Genomic DNA, 26,425 nt, shown 5'->3' with positions numbered 1-26,425 from the left:
CGTAGCCACCGGGGGTCCCGATGCCCCTGGCAATATGTAGCGCAGGATAAAAGCCCCTAGTGCCACCGCGGTCCGTGTTACCTCTGTCCAAAGAAATGAACCCCAGGAATAATAAGAGCTGCTTCCCCACACAGTCCCGTAGGGAAGGCGAGGTGAGCGGCTCCCTAGTGCGTGTTTTCAAAACTGGCCTTGAAAGGTAACGCTCTCGCCGGAATTATTTCATAGAATAATAGCACGTCAAGGAGTTGGAAGATCACCCCCTCGCTCACGGACAGGGGGGACACCTCCCAGTAGACCAGGTTTGTTCAAGGCCTTGAACACCGCCGGGGATGGGGCATCCACAGCCTCCCTGGGCCACCTGCTCTGGTGCCTCACCACCCACACAATAAAGAATTTCTTTTTAATATTGTACCTAAATTTCCTCTCTTTCAAGTTTTACCCGTTACTCCTTGTCCTGCTACTGCAGTTCCTTATGAAGAGTCCCTCTCTGGCTTCCCCGTAGGACCACTCCAGATACTGGAAGGTTGCTGTGAGATCTCCACAGAACCTCTTCTTCTCTAGGCTGAACAGCTCAACTCTCTCTGCCTTCATAGGGGAAGTGCTCCAGTTCCCTTATCAACTTCGTGGGCCTAGTCTGGACTTGTTCCAACAGTTCCATGTCCTTCTTATGTTGGGGGCAGCAAAATTGAATGCAGTACTCCAGGTGGAGTCTCAGAAGAACAAAGGAGGAGAATCACCTCCTTCAACTTGCTGGCCATGCTTTTGATGCAGCCCTGGATTTCACCTGTGTTAAATAGGCTGGACGATGTATACTTTTACACACAAGTAACAAAGTATTCAATGTGTAATTTGTAATGCTTTAATGTAACCTAATGTTTTGTAATCTTTAGTGGTCAGTAAAAATGCTCTATTAATTTGTCACCATAACTACTTCTGATAGGGCTGTTTATTTGTGTATTAGGAACATGTTTGATAAACCAAACCCCAAAGCGTTTGCTGTCGTTGCCCTCTTCTTGTTTACTAAGCTGGATAAGGACCGTGCACAAGAAACTTTTCGGTAAGTGTGTGGCTTGTGAGGTTATTTGCTGCTCTGCCCTTAATTAAGAATATGTTTATACACTTGCTGGAGGGAGGGAAGTGGTCACTTGGGGAATACTGTGGAAGAAGAGCATACAGTCAGAATATTCGTTTCCTTTTCATCACTACTCTGTATCACAACTTCGGAATAATTAAAGTTGTGTCTGATAGTATCTGTAACTTGGTGACAAAGTTTATAACTTTGATATAAACTTAATAGCTGCAAAGTAATCTATCTTCTCCATTCATATTGCTGACCAAACAAAGAGTAACATTTCCCATTTATGGATTGCTGCCAGGATCTTCAGCATGGCAAGAACCCTATGTTTATTAAATGGTTTTCCTCTTAAAGCTGAGCTGTTTTAGCTTATGCATCTGAAGACATGGCAGGAGGAAGACTAGTGATATGAAAATGGTCAGTTATGACCCCTTTTTTGTTCTTTTTCCCTTATCCTAAGTTAGAAAGAGCTGCAGACAAATCTGTCTCTGAGTCTGTAGTTAACTTATGGAAAGAAAACATTGTCATTTAACAAACTTTTAGCTATTCTTGGTCTAGGATATATGTCCCTCATTTGCTGGCTCCTCCAGTAGGCATAAAAAGAAATCTTTGTCTTAGTCTTGTTTTTATAATGGTTAATTAGGTATCTGGATATTTGAACATGTTTTGAATTTTTTTTTTTCTTTTTTTCACTCATCCTTTTTAAATGGAAAGGAATTATGTGTTGGGAGCGGAAGCCAATCTTCAATTTAGGAAGCAGTGCTGTAAGTGGCTAGGAGAAATTTCAGTAAGTATCATGAAGAGTGGAAGTTGATGCTGTGCTGGTTTCTGTGACCTCATTTTTTTTTGAGAAAACTCCTTTAAATCAAAGTTTTAAATAAGGATTTTTATCAAAGAATTCAGTTTTACCTTGTGTGTTCTTTCACATAGTTTATTTTGGACTTCTTTGAAGAAAAGACTGTGGCATTGTGGAATTTAGATGACAGGGACCTAATCTTAGGTCTTAAAACTTCTGTGGCTTGCTTCTGGGTAATGGTATTTAATTAAACATAAGTCTAGAGAGTTCCTTAGCTCTGGGTGAGAATAACTTCCTTCAGCTTGAGAGGTGTTTGTTTAAGTTGCCTGGGAATGTGCTTATTATTGTGAAAGCTGTTTCACATGCATGAAAAACTTTAATATTAGTCTTTCCTTGTATATAAGAAAAGGGACTAAAATTTAAGGCAAGCTTTTAAAAAAGATAAATCAAAACTGATTGCTTCAGGTATCATTGGTTATTATGTTATCTTCTTATGCTGCCTTTGTTTTAATAATTGTTCTAAAAATTACATCTTTATATACTGCAAAACTTTTGATTTTTTAGTAATAATGGACAAAGTGTAAGCCAGCAATGCAGTATCTTTGAATATGGTAAAACTGCATTAATTAATTACTTGAGTGGAAAAGACGAAAGAAAACTTTAATGTGTTTTCAAAGATAGGGATTACCAATTAGGAAGGCACCGATTTCTCACATTTACCCAACACTAATTTCAGTCTTTGCATTGAAGCTGTCTTGTGTACAGAACTCGGGGTGGTGGTAGGAATATTGAAAAAAGCTTTGTTCTCTTCTGCTGACTAGAGAAAGTGTCAGCTGTGGTAGCAAAGTCATTTAGCTTTGCATCAGGTTTGCTAGCAAGTAGTCTGTAGTGTTTTGGTACTCAGCTATGTGTTTGATAGCTGTTGTTTATGCTTTATTTCTTAGATTACATCTGTGTTTAAAACAATTTAACTTTTCTAGCATCCAGGGAAAAGCCGTCTTCCAAAGATTACAGCTTCATCACTGCTTTCTCCTGCTGGTCCTAAATTTGTTCACTTAGTCTACTGGTTTGCAAGATATGTAATGATTGAGGACATGAGAAAGTTCTCTGTAGGTAAGTTGTAACGAAAGAATAAAAATGCTTTGTTTGTTGTGTTTGTACATCTGTCGGTCTTTAATGTATGACAAGAGCTGTAAGTAGTTCTGAGTTGGCTGCTCAGTTCAGTCTTTCACAGTGTCCTGTGCACTTGTGTAGAGCTACTGCTGATAGAACAATGCTGATTGTTTTGCTCTCTGTTGCTTTATGCGTCTTGTTCCAAGGCTCATCTATGCAATGTTCTACACCACTGGCTACACAAGTAATGATTTGGTCCAAAAGTATTGGCTCGCTATACCATATTCTTCCTCAGAACTTGATGAATTCTGAAGCATCAGACCTGTCTATTCTAGGCATCTTGAATTGTTTTGATAACCTAAAGAAAAAAGAAAGAGAATGAGGGAATGAAGATACATACAACAGAAAAAAAATGGCAAAAAAGGCAGTACATTGCATGCTCTATTTCAGTCCAGGTAAAACGAGCATCTTGATTTGTGATCATTTCAGTTCCAACTAGGTAGATTAAGAAGCTATCCATTTGCTAAAAGTGAATGATGTCATCCAAACATAAACTTCTGTTTAGGCACTTGTATACCTTTTGCTGAAGCTGTAACGTTGAGACCTGAGGACAAGTACATTGCAAAAGCAAGACGTAGAGTTGGATACAATAAACTGCTGCAAATTCTTCAAAAGGGAGACACTGTTATTCAAGAATATGGGAAAAAAGCACAGTAAGTAATGCATTTAAAGAAATTTAGTCTTTTCATAAAAGCTAAGTTATGCGTGTGTGTTTTTGAAGGGATTTGAGGAGGCTACATCTGCTTTACCTTATGAGTTCTCCCATATTTTCCCCCTTTACATCTTTTAATTGACAGCTCTACTGTTTGTAGATCTTTTGTGAAGTACAGTAGTCTAAAAAATTAGTTCTTCATTTAGGAAATGCTGTATTTTGGAAGATATGATCAGTAGGGCATTAAAATGATCAGGGAATTTTGCATGTATAGCACACTATGATTTCTTAACTTTTGAAGGGTCATATCTTTAAAATATAACTGTCTCAGGATGAAACATTTGGCTTTGCTTAGTCATTGTGAGACATATTTTGTTTACAGGAACCTTAATTATTTCACCAAAAGTATGCTATTTATTACTCTTTTTTTATGGAAGACCTGGAACTTTCTGTGCAGTCACAGAGTTATGTATCAATGGAATTTAAAGGATTGGTGTGGGATAGTTTGTGACTGGAGCACTGTCATGGACAGTTGTGAGCTGTTCAGTAAATGGCAGCAAAGGGCAATGAGTTGCACTATAGGTAAAAGAGCAGTGACAGTGCACATAGCATAGCTCCACACAAGAGGACTAATCATGTTTCATGGCTTTGGATCAAGATCTGAGGGTTTAGCATCCAGGCAGACCTCATGGTGGGTATCAGCTGGCCTTGATTCTTACAGAATCTTCAGCTTACCCTGGTATTTGCTGGGAAAGCATTTCAGTGATGCATTAGCAATGTGGGAAGTGGGAGTGCCTAGAGGATGACTTTGTAATGCAATCACAGTGTTCCATATAGGATTGGTGCTCTTTTGAACTCACTGCATCTAAGTAAGAGAAACTTCTCTGGAGACACTACAGGACTTTCATGGTCACTGTAGCTAAGACTGTAGAACTTAGGATCCTAAGGAAAGTGAGGAAGTTGAGTGGAAAACTAATAACAATGGATTGATAATTTGAGTGAATTTCCACTAGCCCAGGAACTGCTAGAAGACATCTTGTGCAGACTCTTGAGCAGAAAGGCTCAAGAGTGATATTTTCAGAGATCATTGATGAAGCTTATGCATGGTCCATCACCTTAAGTAGAAAAAGAGGCAGGTGTAACAAGGAACCAACCAGATTAGGGCAGTGAGCCTGTGATTGACTTCAGAAACCAGAGTAGCAGGATATGGAATATAGAAAAGGGAACTGACTCCCAGACACGAATACAGAAGTATTCCTCAGGTGTGCAGTGAGGTACCTATGAGAACCAAAGTTCACCTAAAGCTTCAAGAACCTGATAAAAGCATGAAAAAAGAATCATGTAGGTATGTTATTAGGAAGTGGAAGTATGTGGTGGATTTAGGTCTGCCTCTGAACGAAATGATAAGCTAAAAGTTTTACAGGCTAAAATACTGCGTGCTTTGCCTCAGTGTGCATGGCTAAGGTCAGTAGCCCAGTCTCTATTCCAAGAAGCAATGGTGAAAAGCAACGAAACACTGATAGAAGAAGAGGGTGCAGCAAAGGTTTCACTGCTACCTGATGGAATCATCCAAGCATGCAGGGATACTTACCTGGCATAATTTCAGAACAGCTAAAGGGGTGAGCCCAAAGGGTGATAGTGCCTCAAAGTTGTAACTGGTGTAGCTGTCCATGAGTGGAGTTCTTCTGTGGCTAATACTGTGTCTTCCTAAGGGATATGGATGACAAGATTGAATGCAAACTGGCCAAACTTGCAGAAGGTGCCAAACTGTGAGGAAAGGAGATACATTGCAGTGAGGAGGCATTACATAGGGAGACTTTGCTGCGTTTGTAGACCTGCACAACAAAAATTGTGTGAGATTTAACAGAGGCTAGTGTGACCTCCTGCACCTGGGATGAAGTAGTTCCTAACAGCAGCACAGGCTTGTGGATGATTGTCTGGGAAGTAGCTCTGCTAAGAAGAACTGGAGGTGAGAGTAGTGTGGGGCCATAAGCTGAGCATGAGTCAGCAGAGTGCCCTGGTTAGCCAAGGAGATCAGCAGCGTGCTATGCTGTATGGAAAAGAGCACTGGTCAGGACCCGGTGAGCAATTGTATTGTGCATCACTTGTTTTTCTTGTTTTATTCCTCTCTCTCTTTCTGCTTTACATCTCTGTTGTTACAATATTTTACTTTATTTCAGTTATTAAACTGTTCTTAGCTCACAAGTTTTACCATTTTTCAGATGCTCCCTATCCTGCTGGAACTGGGGAAGTGGGGAGGGAGTGAGCAGCTCTGTGATACTTAGTTGCTGGCTGGGGTTGGCAATTCTATCACCACACCTGGAATACTATGTTGAGCTTTGATTGCCCGATTGAGGGGAGAGTGAAAGATGGGAGAGATACTAGCAGAGGACCACAGTGTTTAGAGGGTTGGAGAACTTGACACATGAGTAAAAGCTGCAGAAGCTTGGTTTGTTTAGCCTGAAAAAGGCAATGCTCAGGGATATTAATCACAATTTCAGTATCTAAAAAGTAGTTGTAAAGAAGATGGAGGTACTCTCTTAACAAGGATGTATGGTGACAGGACAAGGCAACAGGCAAAAGGTACGTAGGGGAAAACTCCATCTGGATTTTAAAAAAGTCTCATATGAGAACAATTAAACACTGAAAAAGGTTGCCCAGAGAAATGGAATCTCCATTCTTGGAAATATTCAAGACTTGGCTTGACAAGACCATGAGTAACATAACTAAAGGCTCTGCTTTCAATGGAAGGGTCAGCAATACAATTTCCAGAGGTCAAACTCTCATGAACTTGTCTGATTTCTGTAATTCTGTATCTCCTGCGACCTTGCTTGGGAAACATTACTGCTATTGCACAATGATATCCTTCAAAAATGCAGTTCTTTATAGTTTTTTTCATTCTTGACAAGGGATCACAACTCTGAAGATCCTTGCGAATTCAGCATGATTAGGCACCCAGTGTTTCTGAAAATCAGACCACTATTTTTACATGCTTAAAAAGTCAATAAAAGCGCTTCAGCAAAAGAACTTAAGTGGTCCAGCTGCTTGTACTCCCATATTCTGTTCTCTGGTCTTGAAACTGAGGTATGTGGTACAATTGATGAATATGTTTGGAGGTTTATGTTGATAATGTACATTTCTAGTAACTTCATTATCATTGTTGGGTCTAATAGAAACCATTCTATTGAGACAGCTTGATTGCTTAATTTATATATATCTTAGTCACTTTCCTGACACTAATTCTACATGAAGTCATGGTAAGGAAGTTTTATTAAACTTTTTTTTTTTTTTACATTATTCCATAGCTATCTCAGTATGCAGATTTTGAAAGAATAAGCAAGATTAGTTAGTGGCTGCAAGTAATTCTGATAAACCTGTGGTAACTGTTAACTTTTTTCCTAGGGTTTTAGTTAAAGAAATAGAAGAGACAGAGTCTGAATATGCAGTTATGCAGATACAGTCTTTGAGGTAAATGTTTTTCCTTGTAAGTTAGGATATATAAAATTGTTTAGTTACTCAGTTTATGAAATAGGAACTGTAATTTCATTATGGTCCACTTGAACTTTTGTTTTGCATGTGCATATAGGATGAAACAAAATGACCAAAACAAAAGTGACACAGTTGAGAGAATTGAAAAGGTGAGGATTTTGTTTCTGCTGTGACAGTGTATTGTGTTTCTTCTAATGTTTCTGCAACACCTGCTCTCAGATACTTTTATTTCCCCTTGTCTATCTCTGATTATGCTGGCCCCTTCATCTGCCTTTACGCTGTTTTGATACTCTGTCATTATAGATATTATGGCAAAGATTTTAACATAGCATTTTTGTGTTGCCCATTAAGGTCCGCAGTATGTGGACACTTATAATGGAAATGCTTACATCTCTGAAAAAGGATAAGGAAGTTGTGGATTCTATACTTGAAAATTGTGCGCATCAGTGTATTTTAGATGGAACTGATGTTGTTTTGAGAGTTCCAGGGTTGCTGACTCACAGAATTGAAAATGATGAAGTAAGTAGTTTTTGTTCTTCTTGCTAAATTTCTAGTCCCCAGGTGTGCGATTAGATACCTTAAAAAATAAATACTTCATGGATTATAAGAGATGATTGCTAAAGGATGCGTAAAATACGTAGTCTGTATGCAAAAACTTGTTAGGATTATAACGCTCTTTTGTATTTGTTATGTTTAACCCATTAACTTTTTTGGTTCAGTAGCTACATTGATAAGTAGTACTTGACTTGGTTAGTACTTGACTTTTTTGTTGTTTAGACATTAAAACTAGGTTGACTGGTTTAACTATTGCTTTAACTTTTGCTTTTGTTTCCAGTGTGTAGTATATGGTATTGTTCAGTTACATCATTGGTGTTGTTTGTATCACAGCTTTTGGGATAGTGGTTAAATGGAATACCTCATTGGTTGAAGTTTCCTCAGTTCATATTGGTTTAATCTAGAATGCATTATTTGACAAATAAAACAATCAGGAACTGAATCAGTCTGCTCTTACTGCAAAAGACATAACTTTCTGATATTGGTACTGGTCAATAATTTTTTTCTTGCTTGCTAAACTTCAAGGGTTTTATTGAAAATGTCTATGAAGATGGAAAATTGAAGTTCTTAGCAGTCATACACGTGTTAAATGAAACCTTGAGGATGTTGAGAAATGAACACTGTCAGTCTGAATTAAAAGAACTTCACAAGATTGAGAACATGGTTAAATCTTGCAATAATTTATTACAGAATTTGAACACAAAGAGGTAATTGTTGGCAAATTTTTTCTCTCCCGTGTTCTTAAATCTTAGGATCGTGTCTAACTACCATGGAGACTTTTCTAGAAAAATGTTACTTATAGGAAAGACATTTGGTTGAGTCATTTTCCTTTGCCTCTGGGAAATTAACGTTTGTCTTGATTATTTATATAAGTTTTAATTGAGACTCTTCTCTAAGTAACTTCAGCTTTCTGTCTTGGCTTCATTAATATTCTAGACTTTGTTCCTGGGAACCTCATTTGCTAGCTGATCTGATTTTTACTTTTTTTTTCTTGTTATGTTAATAGGTTCTGAGATTTTTAAAACTTCTACCTGAACCTAGCTTAGGGAAGTTTAAAGAGTGTATCTCATTTCTGTATGTATTTAAATATAGTTCTTCTAATTCTGGTGCAAAAACATAAGGATACCTAGCAGCCAGTTTTTTGATTGTTGTGCTGGTTTAAAGGTAAACTGGCAGGAGAAATGAACTCAACTCAAAAGAGATTATAAGTCAGAGTTACAATTTAATAACAATAATACAATAAATACAATTATACGGACAAACAATTGATTTTAACCTGCAAAATCCAGATGTATAACCCAGCACCCTGGGGCACAAACAGAATGGTGTTTGTTGGCCCCTGTGCTGAGCCCCACGTGGTCCCCCTGAGTCCAAAGTAAAAGGGGAGGAAAACCTGTTGGTGAGAGTGCTGGTTGCAGTCTGGTCAAGGGTGGTGGTCACAGTCCGGTCGAGGTTCTGATCCTCCTCTGGATCCAATGAGTAGGGCCCAGAAGTCCCACAACCCCAAGATGATATACACTCAGGTTTGAGTGGGAATGCCCAGTACCTCCCCCAGGGCGGGGAGTTCCACAGTGGGTGATTGTGAGTCGGTGAGGTATTTTTGGAATCCTTGATGACCCACTAGCAGACATGACCCTTCATGCTGGGTGTGGAGGTGCTAATGACTCCCTGGAGGGGAGTCATTTGTGTGAGGATAGGAACATCCTCCTATCTCACAGGCTTCTTAACACCCAGCTTGTAGCCTGAGGGGTCAGGTGTGCTCTGGGCAGCTGCTGCAAATGTTCTATTGTTAACAGTTCCTGGGAAATGACATAGAGGGTATAGAATACATAGTTTGGGTTACACCTAAACAATGATGAACTGCTCCTGGCTGCTCTAACTAGGACAGTTGTGAATTTCAGTTAGTTCTTAGTACAGGCACAAATGCATGAATAAGTTCATATATATGGCAGGTTTTGCAGAATAAGGAGAACACATAATACATCTTTATGCAGAATTGTTATCTCCACAAACAGATGTGTTACCATTTTCCATGCTTATATGTTACAGGCCAGAAAGAGAGCATCAACATTGTGTGTCAGTGTGTGAATCTATTTCTAGAAAAGAGGAAGACTGGGAAATGAAGTGGAAAACATTTCTTGGCCATCATCCTTTTAATTCAATCTTTAAAGAGGATCTAGTAAGTAGTGTTCAGTTTATCTGATTCTGGGGAAGAGAAGGTGAGGGAGGATGTAGATCTACACTTAAGCTTTATATGTGAGGCTGGGGGCATTACATAGTGCAGAATAGCTGATTATGCTTTATGAAGTCTTTCTAAAAGAGCATACATTTGACTTTATGACAGCTGTGTCTTCACTTGAGATGGGAGAATGGAACCATCTTGTCAAGATAGTAGATCAGTGTAAGAGGGAAGTGATTGGTTTTGGTTTTGTCTGTGTGGGAGATAAGCATTTGTGTGCTCTCAGTCCGAATTCTGTTTTTCCCTTCTTGAGTGGTGTGCTTGATGAATGAACAAAAATTTCCATTCTGACACTCAAAGGTTATACCCTTGCCTGGCTACCCAGCTGAGAGAGAAGCTTCATGTTAAGTCTGAGAGCTGATTTGCAGAAAAGCTGTTGTAAATAACTATCTGTTAATTGCTGTTGATGAGCAGATTTTTTCAGCCTCCTTGTGTAAGCTTTTCCTTCATTTTGAAAGGAACCTAGTTCAACAGCTTCACCACCCCAGTCTCCTAGTCTTCCAGAAGAAGATAAAGACCGTGACCTTCATCAATATCTAGCATCAATTTCAGGTGAGTGACCAGGAGAAGCTTCTTTTTCTTCTCCCCCACTGCCACAATTGTTAAAAGTTACTTGGAGTCAAAAAGGCTCCCTGCCTGTGTTTGCAGATATTCTATAGTAGTCTGTGGTAATCTGGTTCTGAATGACTCTTTGTCACAATTTTTCAGCCTTGTCTTGTCTGGGAGATCCTCTGAAGTTTGGCAAAAACCCAGTGCTGAGCTGTTTGATATTTTGTTGTTCTTGTACTAATGATGTTGAGACAGATTTATGTGTACAAAGGTTCATGAGTTCTAGAAAATACATTCAGTAAAGATATTGGGTTGAAGTAGTAAGAAAGAAAGAAAGAAGATAAAACTTTCCCACTGGTCACATAGGAAAAGAAACTGAAGGTGTCCTTGCAGGTAAGTATCTTTCCCTAGTACATTCTGAAATAATTCCATAGTAACTGTGCCATTTGATTAGGACCTTATTTGATGCTTCCAGTCATTAGGTTACCAGTGTTGATCAAAGCTCACTTTGGTCATGGTTGTTGTACATGCTAATCAGCTGATAGGCTGATTATATTTTACTGGGTAATGCTTATTGACAAAGTGGTGATGTCCCTAGTGGAGTTAGAAGTTACAAAGCAAGGGGGAAGACTGCTTGAGTCGTGTCACTTGCAGTCCCTCTTAGGAAAAATGGCATAGCAGAGGCATATTGGAATTTCAAGATGCAAAACAATAGCAAGAAGATCCTTTTGATTACAAAGATGAAAGTGCTTCTCCAGCAGTCTGAGGATACGTGGGTAAGGCTAGAAGCTGCAAAGCAAAGGCCTCAGATCTGCAAACGGAAGGAAGGTAGTTTGCCTTAAAAATTTTAAAGATTGTGCAATGATGCCGTGAGCTGGTAATATCCAAAAGCTTGAAACAGACTGTGTCTGTGATATTCTCTCTACTCTGTGGTTAAGATGCTCAATTGGAGAATCCAGCCATTAAGAAAACTTAACTTTCTGCCTGTTGATATAGTAAGCTCTAAAAATTAACCTCACCTAACAACCTGAAGTGAGCTTGGATTTTTGGATGTGTTGTTGAGGTGAATGCAACAGGAAATGCCATTTTTCTTTGCAGAAGCTGAAATTTAGGGTTAGTAGAGAACTAGTGAGATTAAGCTTCAACTTTTCATTAAAGATGTGCCCAAATTAGTATTTATTATTGTAGAGGGTCCTTAGCTGAGGTATGTGTACCTCTGATAATGTGCAAAATATTTACTTATAGTGTGCTTTGCCTTGCTTAAACTGAGTCAGCAAAAGGGATGAGAGATATTTATTAATTAATGCAGTTGGGGTAAACATGAGTGGAATTGTGCTCTGTGTAGTTGATGTGCCACACAACTGATGCATTTGTGGAGAGGTGAGGCTAATAATGATGTGGCTGGGATTGTAGTTTGGAAGAAGGTGGAATGTGTGATTGATAATGTAGGGCAGCAGATAGTACCATTCTTCTTGAACATGTGTTCAGGAACAACACAAAGAGCTGGCTACTAGTGGCATCTGTGGCTACAGGTGGTACCTGAGCAAAAGGATTGATAACATTGTCCTGCTTACATATTAATTTATTTTTCTTGAAGAGTTTCATAAAGTCCATTCTGTGAGTAGTCTACAGAAGTGCTCTGAGTCAGTCATGTCACCTAGAAAGCCTGCGCAAAGGAAATGGAAGCAATAATAAAACTTTCTACTTGCTTTTCTAGGTATTTTTGACTCTCTTAATAAAGAACGTTGTGAGAAAGATGAGGGAGCTTTGGAAACTATGATGGATAAGTCATCATCACCACCAAAATGGTATGCTTAATGAGAAAATGATAAAAAAGCAATGGGAAAAAAAAGAAATTTATTTGCTGGACTTGAATATTTTGTATATCTTGAACCTTAGTGGAATATTTCAGTAGCCCATTTCTTACATGTCACCACCACCTAAGTTAGCAAGATAGGCCTAAAGTAACTGCTGCTTTCTCTGGCTGGTGACTGATTGATCAACTAGTTGCTGCTGAATAGGATGCGTAGCAGCCAAGTTGCAAGGTTTTTATCTCACTTTTTAAATATATTGTTCCAAGCTTTAAGAGGTGGGTGGAGAGAACAGAAAATTTTGTTTCTTAGGCTAAACCTCCTCAACAAGACTTTTTTCATGACTCTTCTTGAGAGTTACAATTACGTTGTTCTTTAACTACTCTTACTATATTACCAGTGAAGGATAGAACACAGAACAATGATATTCTAAAATTTTTTGCCCGTTTGTCATTTGCTTAGTCCAGGAATGTTTCATGACCTTTTGAATAATTCTGTATTTCATAATATGAATCCTACAGATACTTGAAAGTTTCCTACTAGGAGAGAAAGGGAGTGTCGTGGGTTGAGGTGGCTGGGTTTTTGGTAGTGGGGGGGGCCTACATAGGGTGGCTTCAGTTAGAAGCTGCTAGAAGTTTTCCCCCCAGTGAAGCCAATGATAGCTGGCTACAGGAGGGACTTCCTGCTGCTGGCCAAGGGAGAGCCAATAATTACGCCTCTGTGATAACATATTTAAGAACAAGTTTGTTGCACAGAAGAATTCCAGCCAGGAGAGAGCTGACTGAAGCTCCTAGGTGGCCCTGCCGCCTCCCCCGCTGTGGGGGTGGGGGGTGGGCAGAGGCAGCCAGGCCTCTCAGCACCTAGCCCAGAGCAAGCAGTGGTGCCCCAGCTGAGCCGCCCGTGCTACTCTCGGCAGTGCCGGCCGAGCTGAGCAGCAGCCCCTGTGGATGGGGCCAGGGCAGCGCACTGTGGTGCAGCCGAGCCCATGCTGGAGCAGACGGATGCATGGAAGAAGGCCGTTACCCCCCATGGAAGGCCCAGGATGGAGCGGAGTCCTTCAAGAGACTTGTGGCCCGTGAAGAGGAAAATCCATGCTGAAGCAGGTTATTCCCAGGTAGGACTCATTGTCCTGTGGGGAATCCACATCGGTACAGCTCAGCCTATGAAGGACTGCATCCTATGAAGGACCATTGGGGTGCAGAGGCCCCCCTGCACCCCATGGAGAAGTGACTCTCGGGATGGTAGATATGGAAGAACTACTACCTGAGGAGTGGATGCACCTTGGAGAGGTCCATCAGAGACTGTTACCCGTGGGAGGAACCCCACAGAGTAGGGGAACTACTCAGTGCTGTGGCCCCCCATGTAACCTGTGGTGAGGACCATGGTGAAGCAGGCTGTTCCCCTGCAGCCCATGGAAGAGTGACCTATGAGACAGCAGATTTGGAAGAACTGTTGCCTGAGGGATGGACTTGTCCCCCTGCACTGCGGCGGGGGGAGGAGGGAGAACATGGAAGGAAGGAGGGGTGGGTGGAAAGTGTGTTTTATATCTCGCTCTTTAGGTCTTATCCTGTTAGTAATAAATTTTAGTATTAACCCCACCTTGAGTCTATTTTGCCTGTGTGGCCTCTCCCAGCTCAGAGTGACTTCAGTGGGTGCCTAGAATCTGGCCAAGGACAACCCACGACAGGAGTTAGCAAAGGAAGGTTGTCCTTTATTGGGCATATGATTCTTAGACGTCAGCAGAAGTAGTTGCATATAAGTCTCAGAGATTGTCAAAATAGTTAACAACTAAATTCTGGATTTCTTTCAGTGGCTTTATACGGCATAGATTTTTGTCGTCTTCTGATTCTACAGACAGGTAACAGCAAATGTTAAGATTTTAAGGTGCGCTTTTCCTAACAAGTGAGGACTGCATTTTTGAGAGCTATGAAATTAGCACTAAACTCCCTAGAAGTGTTAAGGCTGAAGTCTTTGGTAGCCAGGGGATTGTTAAATATCAACAAGTTTGTATAGGAACAGACCTGTGCATGCTGGAAGTGATTCAGACAAAGAATACAATATCTAGGAGAAAGAATGATGTCAAGTGTGCAGAAGACTTTTTAGTTATCTTTGATTGCAGAATGCCGAAAACTTGTTTACAAAAGTATCGCAAAATCCCTCTTTTTCTGTGTAGTAATCAAGGGCAAAGTTTATTAATTTATTAATTTTGGGAGGCTGATACACAAATAGGGCTAAATCTGCCCTAATTGTCACATTGTTCTCCCTATAGTAAAATTGCTTTCTGATGACCGGGACGAATTGAGGGAAATCGTAACGGACAGATACGGAGCATACAATATGTAACAGCCTTTTAAGATGCCAGGCACCCGCTGAAGCCGCTCTCTCACTCTCCCCTCTGCAACCAGACAGAGGAGAGAGAAAAAAAAACAGCTAAGGATTCATGAGTTGAGATAAAAGCTGGGAGAGGTCAGTTACTGATTACCTTCATGGGCAAAACAGACTCAAAGTGAGGATAGTACTTAAAATTAGTACTAACAGGATAAGAGCAAAAGAGTGAGAAATAAAACTCTCTTAAAAAACACCTTTCCCCCACCCCTCCTTCCTTCCCTGTTCTCCCTTCTCCCCCCCAGCAGTGCAGAAGGACAGGAATGGGGGTTCCCGCTAAGTTGCTGTTTCTGCCGCTGCTCAGGGAGAGGAGTCCTTCCCCTGCTCCCATGGTGTCCCTCCCATGGGAGACAGTCCTTGATGGACCTCTCCAACGTGAGTCCATCCCTCGGGCAGCAGTTCTTCCCAAACTGCTGTCCCACGGGTTACTCCTCCATGGGGTGCAGTCCTTCACAAATGAGCTGTAGTGATGTGGGTCCCCCACAGGGGCCACAAGTCCTACCCGTGTAAAACCTGCTCCAGCGTGGGTTTCCCTCTCCACAGACTGCAGGTCTCTGGCAGGACCCTGCTCCATCCTGGGCCTCCCATGGGGTCACAGCCTCCTTCATGCATCCACCTGCCCCAGCATGGGCTTCTCCATGGGCTCCAGGTGGGTCTCTGCACCCCAATGGCTCTCCAGGGGCTGCAGGGGCACAGCTGCTCCACCATGGTCTGCACCATGGGCCACAGGGGCCTCAGCTCTGGCGCCTGGAGCACCTCCTGCCCCTCCTTCTGCTCTGACCTTGATGTCCACCTTGTTATTCCCATGTTCTCACTCCGCTCTTCCCTGTCTGGAATTCCTTCTGCGCAACAATCTTCTGTTCTTCAGTATGTTATCACACAGGCGTTACTATCACTCCTGATTGGCTTGGCCTTGGCTAGCGGCAGGAAGCCCATCCTGGAGGCATCTGTCATTGGCTCCACCGGACAGGGGAAGGTTCTAGCAGCTTCTAACAGAAGCCACCCCTCTAGCCTTCCACTGCTACCAAAACCCAGCAACAGGAACCCACTACAGCATTCCACAAGTTTAATTTGTCTCTAAAATTGCTGGTGTGGGTTTTTTTCTTTTTTTACACTCTCTTTCTCTCCCCCTCAAGGATCTCTTCAGTGCTGTTGAAGCTGTTGGAAGCACCTGAAAACAGAGACCTGTTGATCAAAAATGTAATTTTCTACTTGTCAAATAAGTTAAACTTAAGACATGTACTTTTTATATTGATCAAAGCCTAGACTTTGTGGGAGAGGGTTGTGGGATTTTGAGTTGTTTTTACTGCGGTTGTGTGTTTGGTTGGCTTGGTTTTGTGTGTTCTTTGGTTTTGTTTTGTTTTTTAGCAGTATTCTTACCCATCTGAGTCAGTCCTGTAAAACCGTAAATAGAGCAGGAGGAAAGAGGTGCACTGTGCCTGACTTCCAGGGTAACATACAGTGTGTGACTGATTCCCTGCTTGCTGAAACAGTCTTTTTGGTGTGAGCTGTGGTCAGACTTCGTTTCTTTAAATGTGTGTAAACTTGAGGGTTAAAAAGTGCTGTAAAATCAACTTGCATGTACAGCTGTCCATTGCACAATTGTTCACTGTACTGTGTTGGACGTAGTTGCAAATGAGTTGCAAATCGTCTGTGTTGTATATAACAACCTGTGCTGGTCACTACTTATGTCCTACTTCGAATACAGTTGTAAAAATATTTTGTCTCTAGTTAGAATTCAAGACTGAAATATTTTTATTGACTAAACATTTGGGCCATTGCTTTTTGGAATTCATACAGCAATTTGTTCATGCTAATATTCTAGTACTTGAGTTTACAACTGCTAATAATTCCTGAATCTTCCTCTAGAATTTGCATATGGAAACTTGTGGGGGAAATAAAAAACCTGTGCCTCCGCAAATCCTAAAAAATGGAAAGGAAGAGTTCCTCATTTCAGAAATGCAAGAGAATTCAGGTCAAGATGTTACCCTGCTAAAGACTCCTGTGGAAAAAGAAGACCTTCTTGAGAAAGCCAGAGATGAACTGGCAGAAGAGGTTAGGAAGTAATTTTTTTGTTTTTAAATAAATGGTCATAAATGGAAAATAAATTGCATTTTTCACTAAAAATTTTCACTAGTTACATTTCATCTGCTACAATGTTTTACTTATGTAAATATAGCTCTAGCCTTCATGCTTATGCCGTTCTTGACTAATGTCTTAAATATATTCTGAGCCCACTTTCTTATTTGAAAGACAGATTCATAGATGATGAGAGAACTTAAAAGTTGAATTCTGATTTCAGTCCCCTCTTTTCATTTAGTGGGACACTATGGTAATTGTGAACCTAAATAATAAATTATAGAAAAGTTGAGATATTTCGAATTCTCCAGATGATTTGGAGAGTGGGATTTATTTTGAACCATACCTGATAGAAATAAAGAGGTTTCAGTTTTGCTTTCTCAGAATTTACCCTTCTCTAACATCCTACAGATTGCAAAGACTGTGATGTCTGAGTCACCTGACAGTGATGAAGAAAAAGGAATGTCATTAGATGACCTCGTTAGCTCACTGTGTTTTAACCCATTTATAACAAGGAGAGAAATTCCACGAACTCCAGAAAATCTGTGTAAGTTTGAAACTGTTTTTATAAGGCTCCTTGATTAGAAACGTGATTAGTTCGTTGACATATTGCACAGGAAGAAAAAGTGAATTATTTCCGTAAAGCTGCAAGTTACCTGAATGGTTCACTCTGTAACACAATGTAGTAGGCCTAATAAGATATGAATACTGTGAATTCAATTCAAGAGATTTTGTTTTCCTCTGTAGAATCTTATTTACAGTCAGAAAACAAGTCCCAGGTAAAGTTCTCCGGAATCTAGTCCTCAAGAGCAGGTGAGAATAAGTCATTGTTTTGAATCTTCAGATTCAAATACATCTTGGATACAAGAGACTGAGAGAACTGAAGCACAGGAACAAGATTATACTGCTTCTGTAGAAGATCTGAAGTAGGCTTTGCAAAATGAAGTGAAACTGGCTACATGGGAGTATTGGATGAGACACTTCCAGAATATGATAGCATGGATCTCAGCTTGTCTCCAGGCTTAGAGTCTGATTTTGATATCAGTGCAAATGTAAAAAGTAATTCAGAAAATAATAGGGATATTGAAAAAATAGACCTACCCCTACAGTCCCTGTCCAACTCACATAAAGCACTAAAAAGACTGCATCTGAAAGAGAAGAAGATAATGGAGGTGAGTCTGAAAGCGGTAGATCAGTCCTGCACCAGAAAAAAGAAAGAAACATGAATTTTGCAGGCCTGTAGTAGTATTCTCCTTGGATGAAGAATTTATTAAGACACCATTGCCAAAATCTAATGGAAGAAAATACTCCCTGTCATGTTTGCTGATACCCTCTGAACAACTGGAGGAAATGGCATCAATGCCACATGAAAGCCTGCTAATGGGTTTCTGTGGCTGGGTTTGTTTGGTAGCAGGGGGGGCTAGAGGGGTGGCTTCTGTTAGAAGCTGCTAGAACCTTCCCCTGTCCGGTGGAGCCAATGACAGATGCCTCCAGGATGGGCTTCCTGCCGCTGGCCAAGGCCAAGCCAATCAGGAGTGATAGTAACGCCTGTGTGATAACATACTGAAGAACAGAAGATTGTTGCGCAGAAGGAATTCCAGACAGGGAAGAGCGGAGTGAGAACATGGGAATAACAAGGTGGACATCAAGGTCAGAGCAGAAGGAGGGGCAGGAGGTGCTCCAGGCGCCAGAGCTGAGGCCCCTGTGGCCCATGGTGCAGACCATGGTGGAGCAGCTGTGCCCCTGCAGCCCCTGGAGAGCCATTGGGGTGCAGAGACCCACCTGGAGCCCATGGAGAAGCCCATGCTGGGGCAGGTGGATGCATGAAGGAGGCTGTGACCCCATGGGAGGCCCAGGATGGAGCAGGGTCCTGCCAGAGACCTGCAGTCTGTGGAGAGGGAAACCCACGCTGGAGCAGGTTTTACACGGGTAGGACTTGTGGCCCCTGTGGGGGACCCACATCACTACAGCTCATTTGTGAAGGACTGCACCCCATGGAGGAGTAACCCGTGGGACAGCAGTTTGGGAAGAACTGCTGCCCGAGGGATGGACTCACGTTGGAGAGGTCCATCAAGGACTGTCTCCCATGGGAGGGACACCATGGGAGCAGGGGAAGGACTCCTCTCCCTGAGCAGCGGCAGAAACAGCAACTTAGCGGGAACCCCCATTCCTGTCCTTCTGCACTGCTGGGGGGGAGAAGGGAGAACAGGGAAGGAAGGAGGGGTGGGGGGAAGGTGTTTTTTAAGAGAGTTTTATTTCTCACTCTTTTGCTCTTATCCTGTTAGTACTAATTTTAAGTACTATCCTCACTTTGAGTCTGTTTTGCCCATGAAGGTAATCAGTAACTGACCTCTCCCAGCTTTTATCTCAACTCATGAATCCTTAGCTGTTTTTTTTTCTCTCTCCTCTGTCTGGTTGCAGAGGGGAGAGTGAGAGAGTGGCTTCAGTGGGTATGTGGCAGGGTCAACTCGCTACAACCTACTACATAAATTGAATAGTAAGTGTCCATGTTAACAAGATTTCGTCCATTCTGTCACTAGTTACACTACCACGAATAGTTGAACCCTGCTATGGAAGTGGAGGGAAGTAGGTTATTTGTGTGCTTATTCCTTGTGGAAGATGAGACATAAAAGCAAAGTAAACATGCTACCTTTAGTTCTTTCAACATCTTGCAAGTATGAGGAGAAATGCTCATCTGACTTTATGAGGTAATCTGCAGCTATTGAAGAAAAAACCGTAGGGTGCATTAGCAATGGAGTAATCTGAAGTTAGATTTTGAGAATTCACAAAGTTAGTTGTAAGTTGTGTATTTACTCTGAACAAATATGGCTGTTTAGAAATGTGTTGTAGGTTGTTGAAACTTTTGTGAATTCATTAAGGTGTTAGTAGTCTGAACTATGCTGCATTCCAGCCTACCTGTCTCCTTATCCTATTTCCAACAGAAGTGTTAAGTCTGTTTAACCAGTAGTGCAGTGTTTAGTTATATGTGAGGTCAATTTTTGAAATGCATTAATAAAAATGAAATAGTAATAGTGATACAAAAGACTTCCATGAAAACAGATGGTGTGCAGAAATGTGATAACAAAGGCCAGGGCCCCCATGGAATTGAGTTTAGCAAGGGATAACAACGGTTACTAGTACCTCAGCAGCAAAAGGAAGATTAAGGAAAATGTGAGGCTGCTGCTCAATCAGATGCGTAACCTCATGGTGGAAGACAAAGAGAAGGTGGAATTACTGAATGCCTTCTTCGCTTCAGTCTTTACTGCTGAGGCCAGCCCTCAGTAAACCCAGATGCTGGAGGTAAGAGAAGGCTGGAGAAGGGAAGACTTCCCCTTGGTTGCAGAGGGCTGGGTTAGAGATTGGTGAGGCAGATTTAACACCATAAATCCACAGGCCCTGATGGGATGCACCCACAGGTGCTGAGGGAGCTGGCAGATGTTGTTGCTAAACCACTCTCCATTATCTTTGAAAAATCATGGAGAACAGGAGAGGTGCCTGATGACTGGAGAAAAGCCAACATTACTTCCCATTCAAAAAGGGCAAAAAGGAAGACCCGGGAAACTACTGGCCAGTCAGCCTCACCTCAGTTCCCGGAAAGGTGATGGAACAGATCATTCTGGAGGTCATCACCAAGCAAGTAGAAGAAAAGATAGTCACGGAGAGTAGTCAGGATGGATTCATGAAGGGGAAATCCTGGTTGACCAATCTGATAGCCTTCTGTGATGGCATGGCAGGACAGGTTGATAATGGGAGAGCAGTGGATGTTGTCTACTGTTAAGGAAACTTCTCGGTCTGACCATTCATGCGACTCTCTGGCAGTCACACTCCCAGTGCCAGAGACTTTCACTGTTGGGACTGAAGCCCCTTCAGAGCAGGTGGCTCAGTGAGCCCACGGTGCTGCACTTGACTACCCCCACACACCACACTCTCACAGTCAGACCAGGTTTCCTTACAGGTTTGGCCCTGTGTTTCCCTTAGCAGCATCTCAGATGTCTCATTCCCTAAAGTCATTTATTCCCAGCATAGTAACAGAAACAGCTCAAGCTGGGTACCTCCAAGGAGGACCCCCAATAAAGGAACACCTTGGACTTTTATACCTTCACAGTGTCCCTGCACGTGAGTCTGCACATGAGGATTCGGCTTCTGTCCCTGTGTCCATCCACCTTGCTGTGTCACCAGTCTTCATGTCTTTTATTATCCAAAAGGTCAGCAATTTCCAGCTCCTGCTGTGTCTCTCAGTGCCTGTTCACCTGGCTGGCTGTCACCTATGCCTTTTTTATCCTGAAGTTCAGCAGTTCATGACCTCTTGTCACAGATTCTCATGCAGATTCTCAATCTGCATCTCTGCAGTTTGCTAGTCCAGCTACCTGGACCATATGTATTCCTCAGCACTACCTCGCCTTCTGCAAGGCTTTTGACATTGTCTCCCATAACATCCTTGTAGGTAAGCTAAAGAAATGTAGATTAGATGAATGGGCAGGGAGGTGGATGAATAACTGGCTGAATGGCAAAGCTCAAAGGGTTGTGATCAGCAGAGCAGAATCTAGCTGGAGGCCTATAGCCAGTGGTGTTCCCCAGATACTGGGGAAGTTGTTGCTGGGTCCAGTCTTATTCAACTTATTTATCAATGACCTTCATGAAGGGATGGAATGGACCCTCAGCAAGTTTTCAGATGATAGAAAGCTGAGGGGAGTTTTGACCTGCCCCTGAAGGTGAGAGTAACTCAAGTTTGTAGATATATATGTAGTGTTTATTTAGAACAATTTGGTTGCAATGGAAAGCAGGTATGTAGCAGTTCTGGTTATTATCTATAGTAATAGGGCAACATGAAAGCACTTAGAAAATGTGTTAGAGAAAAGGAAAGAAGGAAGAGAAAGAAAGGATAAGAGTAGAAAGATTCATAATCACCACTTATGGATCTACAATGAGACTTGATTGTTGCACTGTTGGTCCAAGTCACGGTCTTGATCCATGGAGGGTGGAAAAAGCCCATGAAACACAAAGTCCTATGGGTTAATATACATTCAGACTAGGTGGGAATGCCTGGTACCTCTTCTGGGGTGGGGGGTGGTTTCAGTCCTCTGGTGGAGGCCTCAGAAATGAGTCTGGGGGTGCTTTGGGGGTCTTTGATGGTTTATGGCCCCTTCTAAGACATGACAGCTGCCTCTCACATCAGTGTGGTTAAGCCAGTTATGCCCCATCAGACCTTTGCTGAGGGGAGGTGTGAGGGGGAAATTCTACAGCTGAGCAGAGTTGGGTAAGGTATAATAATTACCATGATAGAAGGCACCATCCAACCTTGCAGGGTTTGCCTCTTACTGGCCTCAAAGCCTGGCTTCAGCATAGCACCTCGGCGCCTCCACAGTTATTTTAAGTCATTAACCATTAACAGTCCAGTCTCTCACACTTACACCTGAAGGCTGTGCTGCCATTCAGTGAGACCTTGATAGGCTGGAGAGTCAGGCAGAGAGAAACCTAATGAGGTTCAACGAGGCCAAGTGTACGGTCCTTCACCTGGGGAGGAATAACCCCAAGTACCACTGCAGCTGGGGACTGACCAGTCCCAGAGCAGCTCTGCAGAGAAGGACCTGCGAGTCTTGGTGGATGACAAGTTGACTGTAAGCAAGCAGTGAGCCCTTACAGCCAGGAGGGCCAATGGTATCCTGGGGTGCATTGGGAAGAGTGTGGCCAGCAGGCTGAGGGAGGTGATCCTCCTCCTCCTCTACTCGGCCCTGGTGAGGCCACGTCTGGAGTGCTGTGCCCAGTTCTGGGCTTCTCAGTACCAGAGAGACATGGAGGTACTGTAGAGGGTCCAGTGGAGGGCCACAATGATGACCAGGGGGCTGGAACATCTCTCTGATGAGGAGACACTGTGGGAGCTGGGCCTGTTTAGTCTGGAGAAGAGAAGACTGAGAGGGAATCTCATCAATACGTACAAATCTCTCAAAGGTGGATGTTAAGAAGATGGTGCCAGGCTCATTTCAGTGGTGCCCGGTGACAGGACATGGAGCAGTGGCCATAAACTAAAACACAACAAGTTCCACAGTAACATGAGGAAGAATTTGTTTACACTGAGGGTGGCAGAGCACTGGAACAGGCTGCTCAGGGAGGCTGTGGAGTCTCCCTCTTTGGAGACATTCAAAACCCACCTGGATGAGTTCCTGTGTCACCTGCTCTAGGTGATCCTGCCTTGGCAGTGATGTTGGACTAGATGATCTCTGGAGGTCCCTTCCAACCCTAACAATCATGTGATGATGTGATTTAATGGAGTACTAGAAATTTAACACAAGCTAGTCTCAAGGAGTAGGGCGATTTATACTTTGTGCAAAGGCTTGCTGCAGTTTAGCTGTAACTTAGGATTTGGCTGTATTGATAGCAACTGATTGATAGCAACCAAAATTAAAGTACTGTTTCAAATATGTCTTTTTAATATATCCAGAACACTTTCAGAGCAGTATATCTGTCTAGTAATTAAATATTACAGAGTGCAAACTAATATGCTTTGTCTTTCAGATAAGAAGAGTTGAATAAGAAGCTGGGCACAAAGGAACCGTCATCAGGATACAATTTGTAAAGCAGAAGCATAACTATAGTAGCACAATTATGGTTCACTTGACCAAGTATCCTCTCCAGTCATTGCCTGGGTGGGGAAGTTGCACTACTTTCTTTTTTGTGGAGACTGTATTCCAGCCTCCTTGTTTTAGAGTGTCAGTTGCCTGCTCTGGTTCTGCTAGTTTCATGTCATCCATGGTGACATTGTATATACCCACATCTTTTTACAGAACTGTTTTTTCTTTTTTAAGCATATTAAAAATAGCAGATACTAAGTGGCAAAATCCTAGAAAATGGAAAAATGTAATCTCAGATGAGAAATAGTGAATTCTGTGGTGTTTCTATTTTGCTCCTAATGCACACCCCATAGCCCCCCAGCGCTCAAAACCAACAACTTCAAATTTAACTTGATGCTCTACATTCTATTGCATTCATCTCTCTTCCTGAGAGTTCTGGTCTATATTGCCACGAATTCTGCCTGTTCTCTTCTTCTAAACTTCCACTGGAGTGTTTATTTCTTAAGGTGTATTGCTGAATAAATGCTTTACACTAATGTTACAAAAATTTATGACTTGTGGTAATGTTAATACAATTTTATTTTAACATCATCATGGCCAGGCTTCGTGAACGAAGATTTGGGAAGGGCTCTACCCACATTTGTTACAAGCGTGCTGGTGGCTAAAAAGGCCAATACAAGATAGACAAGTCTGGTTGCAAAAGGCACAGCAGAAAGACTCCTTAGGTGGAATATTCTGCAAGACGTGATTCTTTCTGCGTTACTTTAACAACTCACATATATATATATATATATACTATATATATATATATATATATATTACATTGTGATGTGAGTAACTGATAATAGAGTAATGAGGTGATGAGGTGAGAATGTAAAAGCTGAGGTTCGAGCAAGTAAACTTCTTATTGTAAAAGTACTGACTCCTACCCTGATATGTTTAGCGCTTGGAAGCATTGTTAAATAAAGTTGTTTTTCTTTTCCAGTATGTCTTTCTTCCCAAGCAGTTGCATTAGGTTTTACAAAGAATGTCCACCTGTATTTGCCATCTTCCTTATAAGGCAGAAGTTGACAAGCTTTATGAAAAGACATATAGGTGGTTGAGGAAGCTATTATGTGTATAATGTGGCTGTGTACATGTTAACAGATAAGAGGGAAGTGCTGCTTAATAGCCTGTTGACATGTTGATCATGGTCAGACAGTGAATTTGCTGGTCTGCAGATCTGACAATTGGCAGGTGGGGGTCAGTCTCTTCTCCCAGGTAACAAGTGACAGGATGAGAGGAAATGGCTTCAGGTTGCACCGGGGAAAGTTTAGGTATTAGGAAAAAATTCTTCATGGTAAGGGTTGTAAAGTATTGGGACACGCTTCCCAGGGAAGTGGTGAGGTCACTATCCCTGAAAGAGTTCAAAAAGTGTAAGAATATGGCACTCAAGTACATGGTTTAATGGTGGACATAGTATTGGTGCGAGGTTGTTTGTTGGACTTGATGCTGTTAAAGGTCTTTTCCAACCTTAATGATTCTGTGATACTATTATGACCTTAGCTGTTGGCTGTCTGGAACAGGCCCAGCTGTGTTTTGTGCAGACCTAGGCTCTAGAGCTTGGTGCTGGTGACTTCACAAATGTTGCCCAGGTGGCTAGATGAGTTGGTAGGATAGCTACATGTAAGGATGTGGATGATACCTTGACCATGGCCTGTCTTAAGAAAAATCAAACTGTAATTTGGGTTGCTACTACATTGACAATTCAGGATTAAAAAGTGACAGCTAAGAATTTGAGTTTCCTGTGGACAACTGACCTTCACATTCCAAGTTTTAGGTATGAAAGCAGAATCTTTACTCCTTGCAGCTAAGTGCAACACTCTGGTCTTTGTGTTATAAGTAGTAGCTCACCTGTTCGCTAGTTTGTGTTGGATACTTAGGTAATTTTTGGTTAGGCTTATATCAGAAGGCCATCATAATTGGATTGAAATTCTGGATTAAATTCTCTTGTAGAGCAATGATCTGATTAGCTAGGGGGAGTTGAGAACATCAGGGTGTTACTAGCAGCCACAAATACAACTCTGTATGTATTTCTGTGACTTCTTTAAACCTGGGTGTTTGCTGAAGATGAATACAGTGTTCCTAATGTACAGTGTTAAATGTCTTAAGATACCTGTCATGAAATACCATTCAGGAGTTTTTGCCCGTTAAGCATTGGGAAGCTAAGTTTCTCATGAACCTCCTAATCAAAAGACTCTTCCATTTAATTTCCTAATAGTATGTAATTTGGGCTTCTGAAGTTAGGTGCACTGAATTATTATTAGCTGAAAGACACAGTGCAAGTACCTTGCTTTCGTCTCCAGAGGACAATATGCCATAATTTTGTGCAGCGCTGCAGAGCAATCAGTGTTTCACAGTTCAGGTTTGCCCATCCTTGCCAGGTGAATTCCAAACGGACAGGTTTATGAACTTGTATACTCCTTGGTCTCTTTTTTTACCTTGGAAGATTATACTAATGTTTTCTTGCCAAAGCTTATAAGCATTACTCATAAAGGTTTGATGAAGTATCTGGAATATCTTTCTCCAAGTACAATGATATTTATTATATCATGAGCAACATGATAGGCTGAGAGAGTTGGGCTTGTTCAGCCTCAAGAAGAGAAAACTGAGACGGGACCTCATCAGTGTGTTCAAGCACCTGAAGAGAAGGTGTCAGGAGGGTTGAGCCAGGCTCTTTTCAGTGGGGCTGAGCAACAGAACAATGATGGCAACAGACAGAAACTGGTGCACAGGAAGTTCCACCTGAAGAAATGGAAGAACTTATTGTGTGGGTGATCATGCACTGGAGCAGATGGTCCAGAGATGATATGGAATCTCCCTCACTGGTGATGATTCACTAACTGTCTGAATGTGATTCTGTGCCATGTGCTCTAGGATGACCCTGCTTGAGCAGGGAGGTTGGACCAGATGTCCCACTGTGGTCCCTTCCAACCTGACTCATTCTGTGATTCTGTGATAGTGTCAAGTACTACGATGTTTGGTAGTACTGTATACCATAATCTGTAGTTATG

The 26,425-nt window shown here is 41.9% G+C and overlaps 1 protein-coding gene and 1 non-coding gene across 2 annotated transcripts; both read left to right on the top strand.

Moving 5' to 3' along the window:
* Positions 1 to 965: 965 nt before the first annotated feature.
* Positions 966 to 23,919, top strand: HAUS6 (HAUS augmin like complex subunit 6). Its single transcript, XM_029962930.1, has 15 exons — positions 966 to 1,057; positions 1,790 to 1,862; positions 2,852 to 2,984; positions 3,550 to 3,697; positions 7,099 to 7,164; positions 7,283 to 7,334; positions 7,537 to 7,704; positions 8,266 to 8,447; positions 9,790 to 9,919; positions 10,438 to 10,531; positions 12,246 to 12,336; positions 15,861 to 15,924; positions 16,594 to 16,779; positions 17,215 to 17,350; positions 23,317 to 23,919. The coding sequence occupies exons 1-15, from the start codon at positions 966 to 968 to the stop codon at positions 23,328 to 23,330; spliced, it is 1,629 nt and encodes a 542-aa protein (XP_029818790.1). The 3' UTR covers positions 23,331 to 23,919.
* LOC112841263 lies at positions 14,547 to 14,677 on the top strand. The gene has a single exon (XR_003212870.1).
* Positions 23,920 to 26,425: the final 2,506 nt, after the last annotated feature.

Source organism: Manacus vitellinus, unplaced genomic scaffold, assembly GCF_001715985.3.
Source record: "Manacus vitellinus isolate BGI_N305 unplaced genomic scaffold, ASM171598v3 scaffold_50_pilon, whole genome shotgun sequence".
Lineage (NCBI taxonomy): Eukaryota > Metazoa > Chordata > Aves > Passeriformes > Pipridae > Manacus > Manacus vitellinus.
This window is presented reverse-complemented; position numbering and strand designations above follow the sequence as displayed.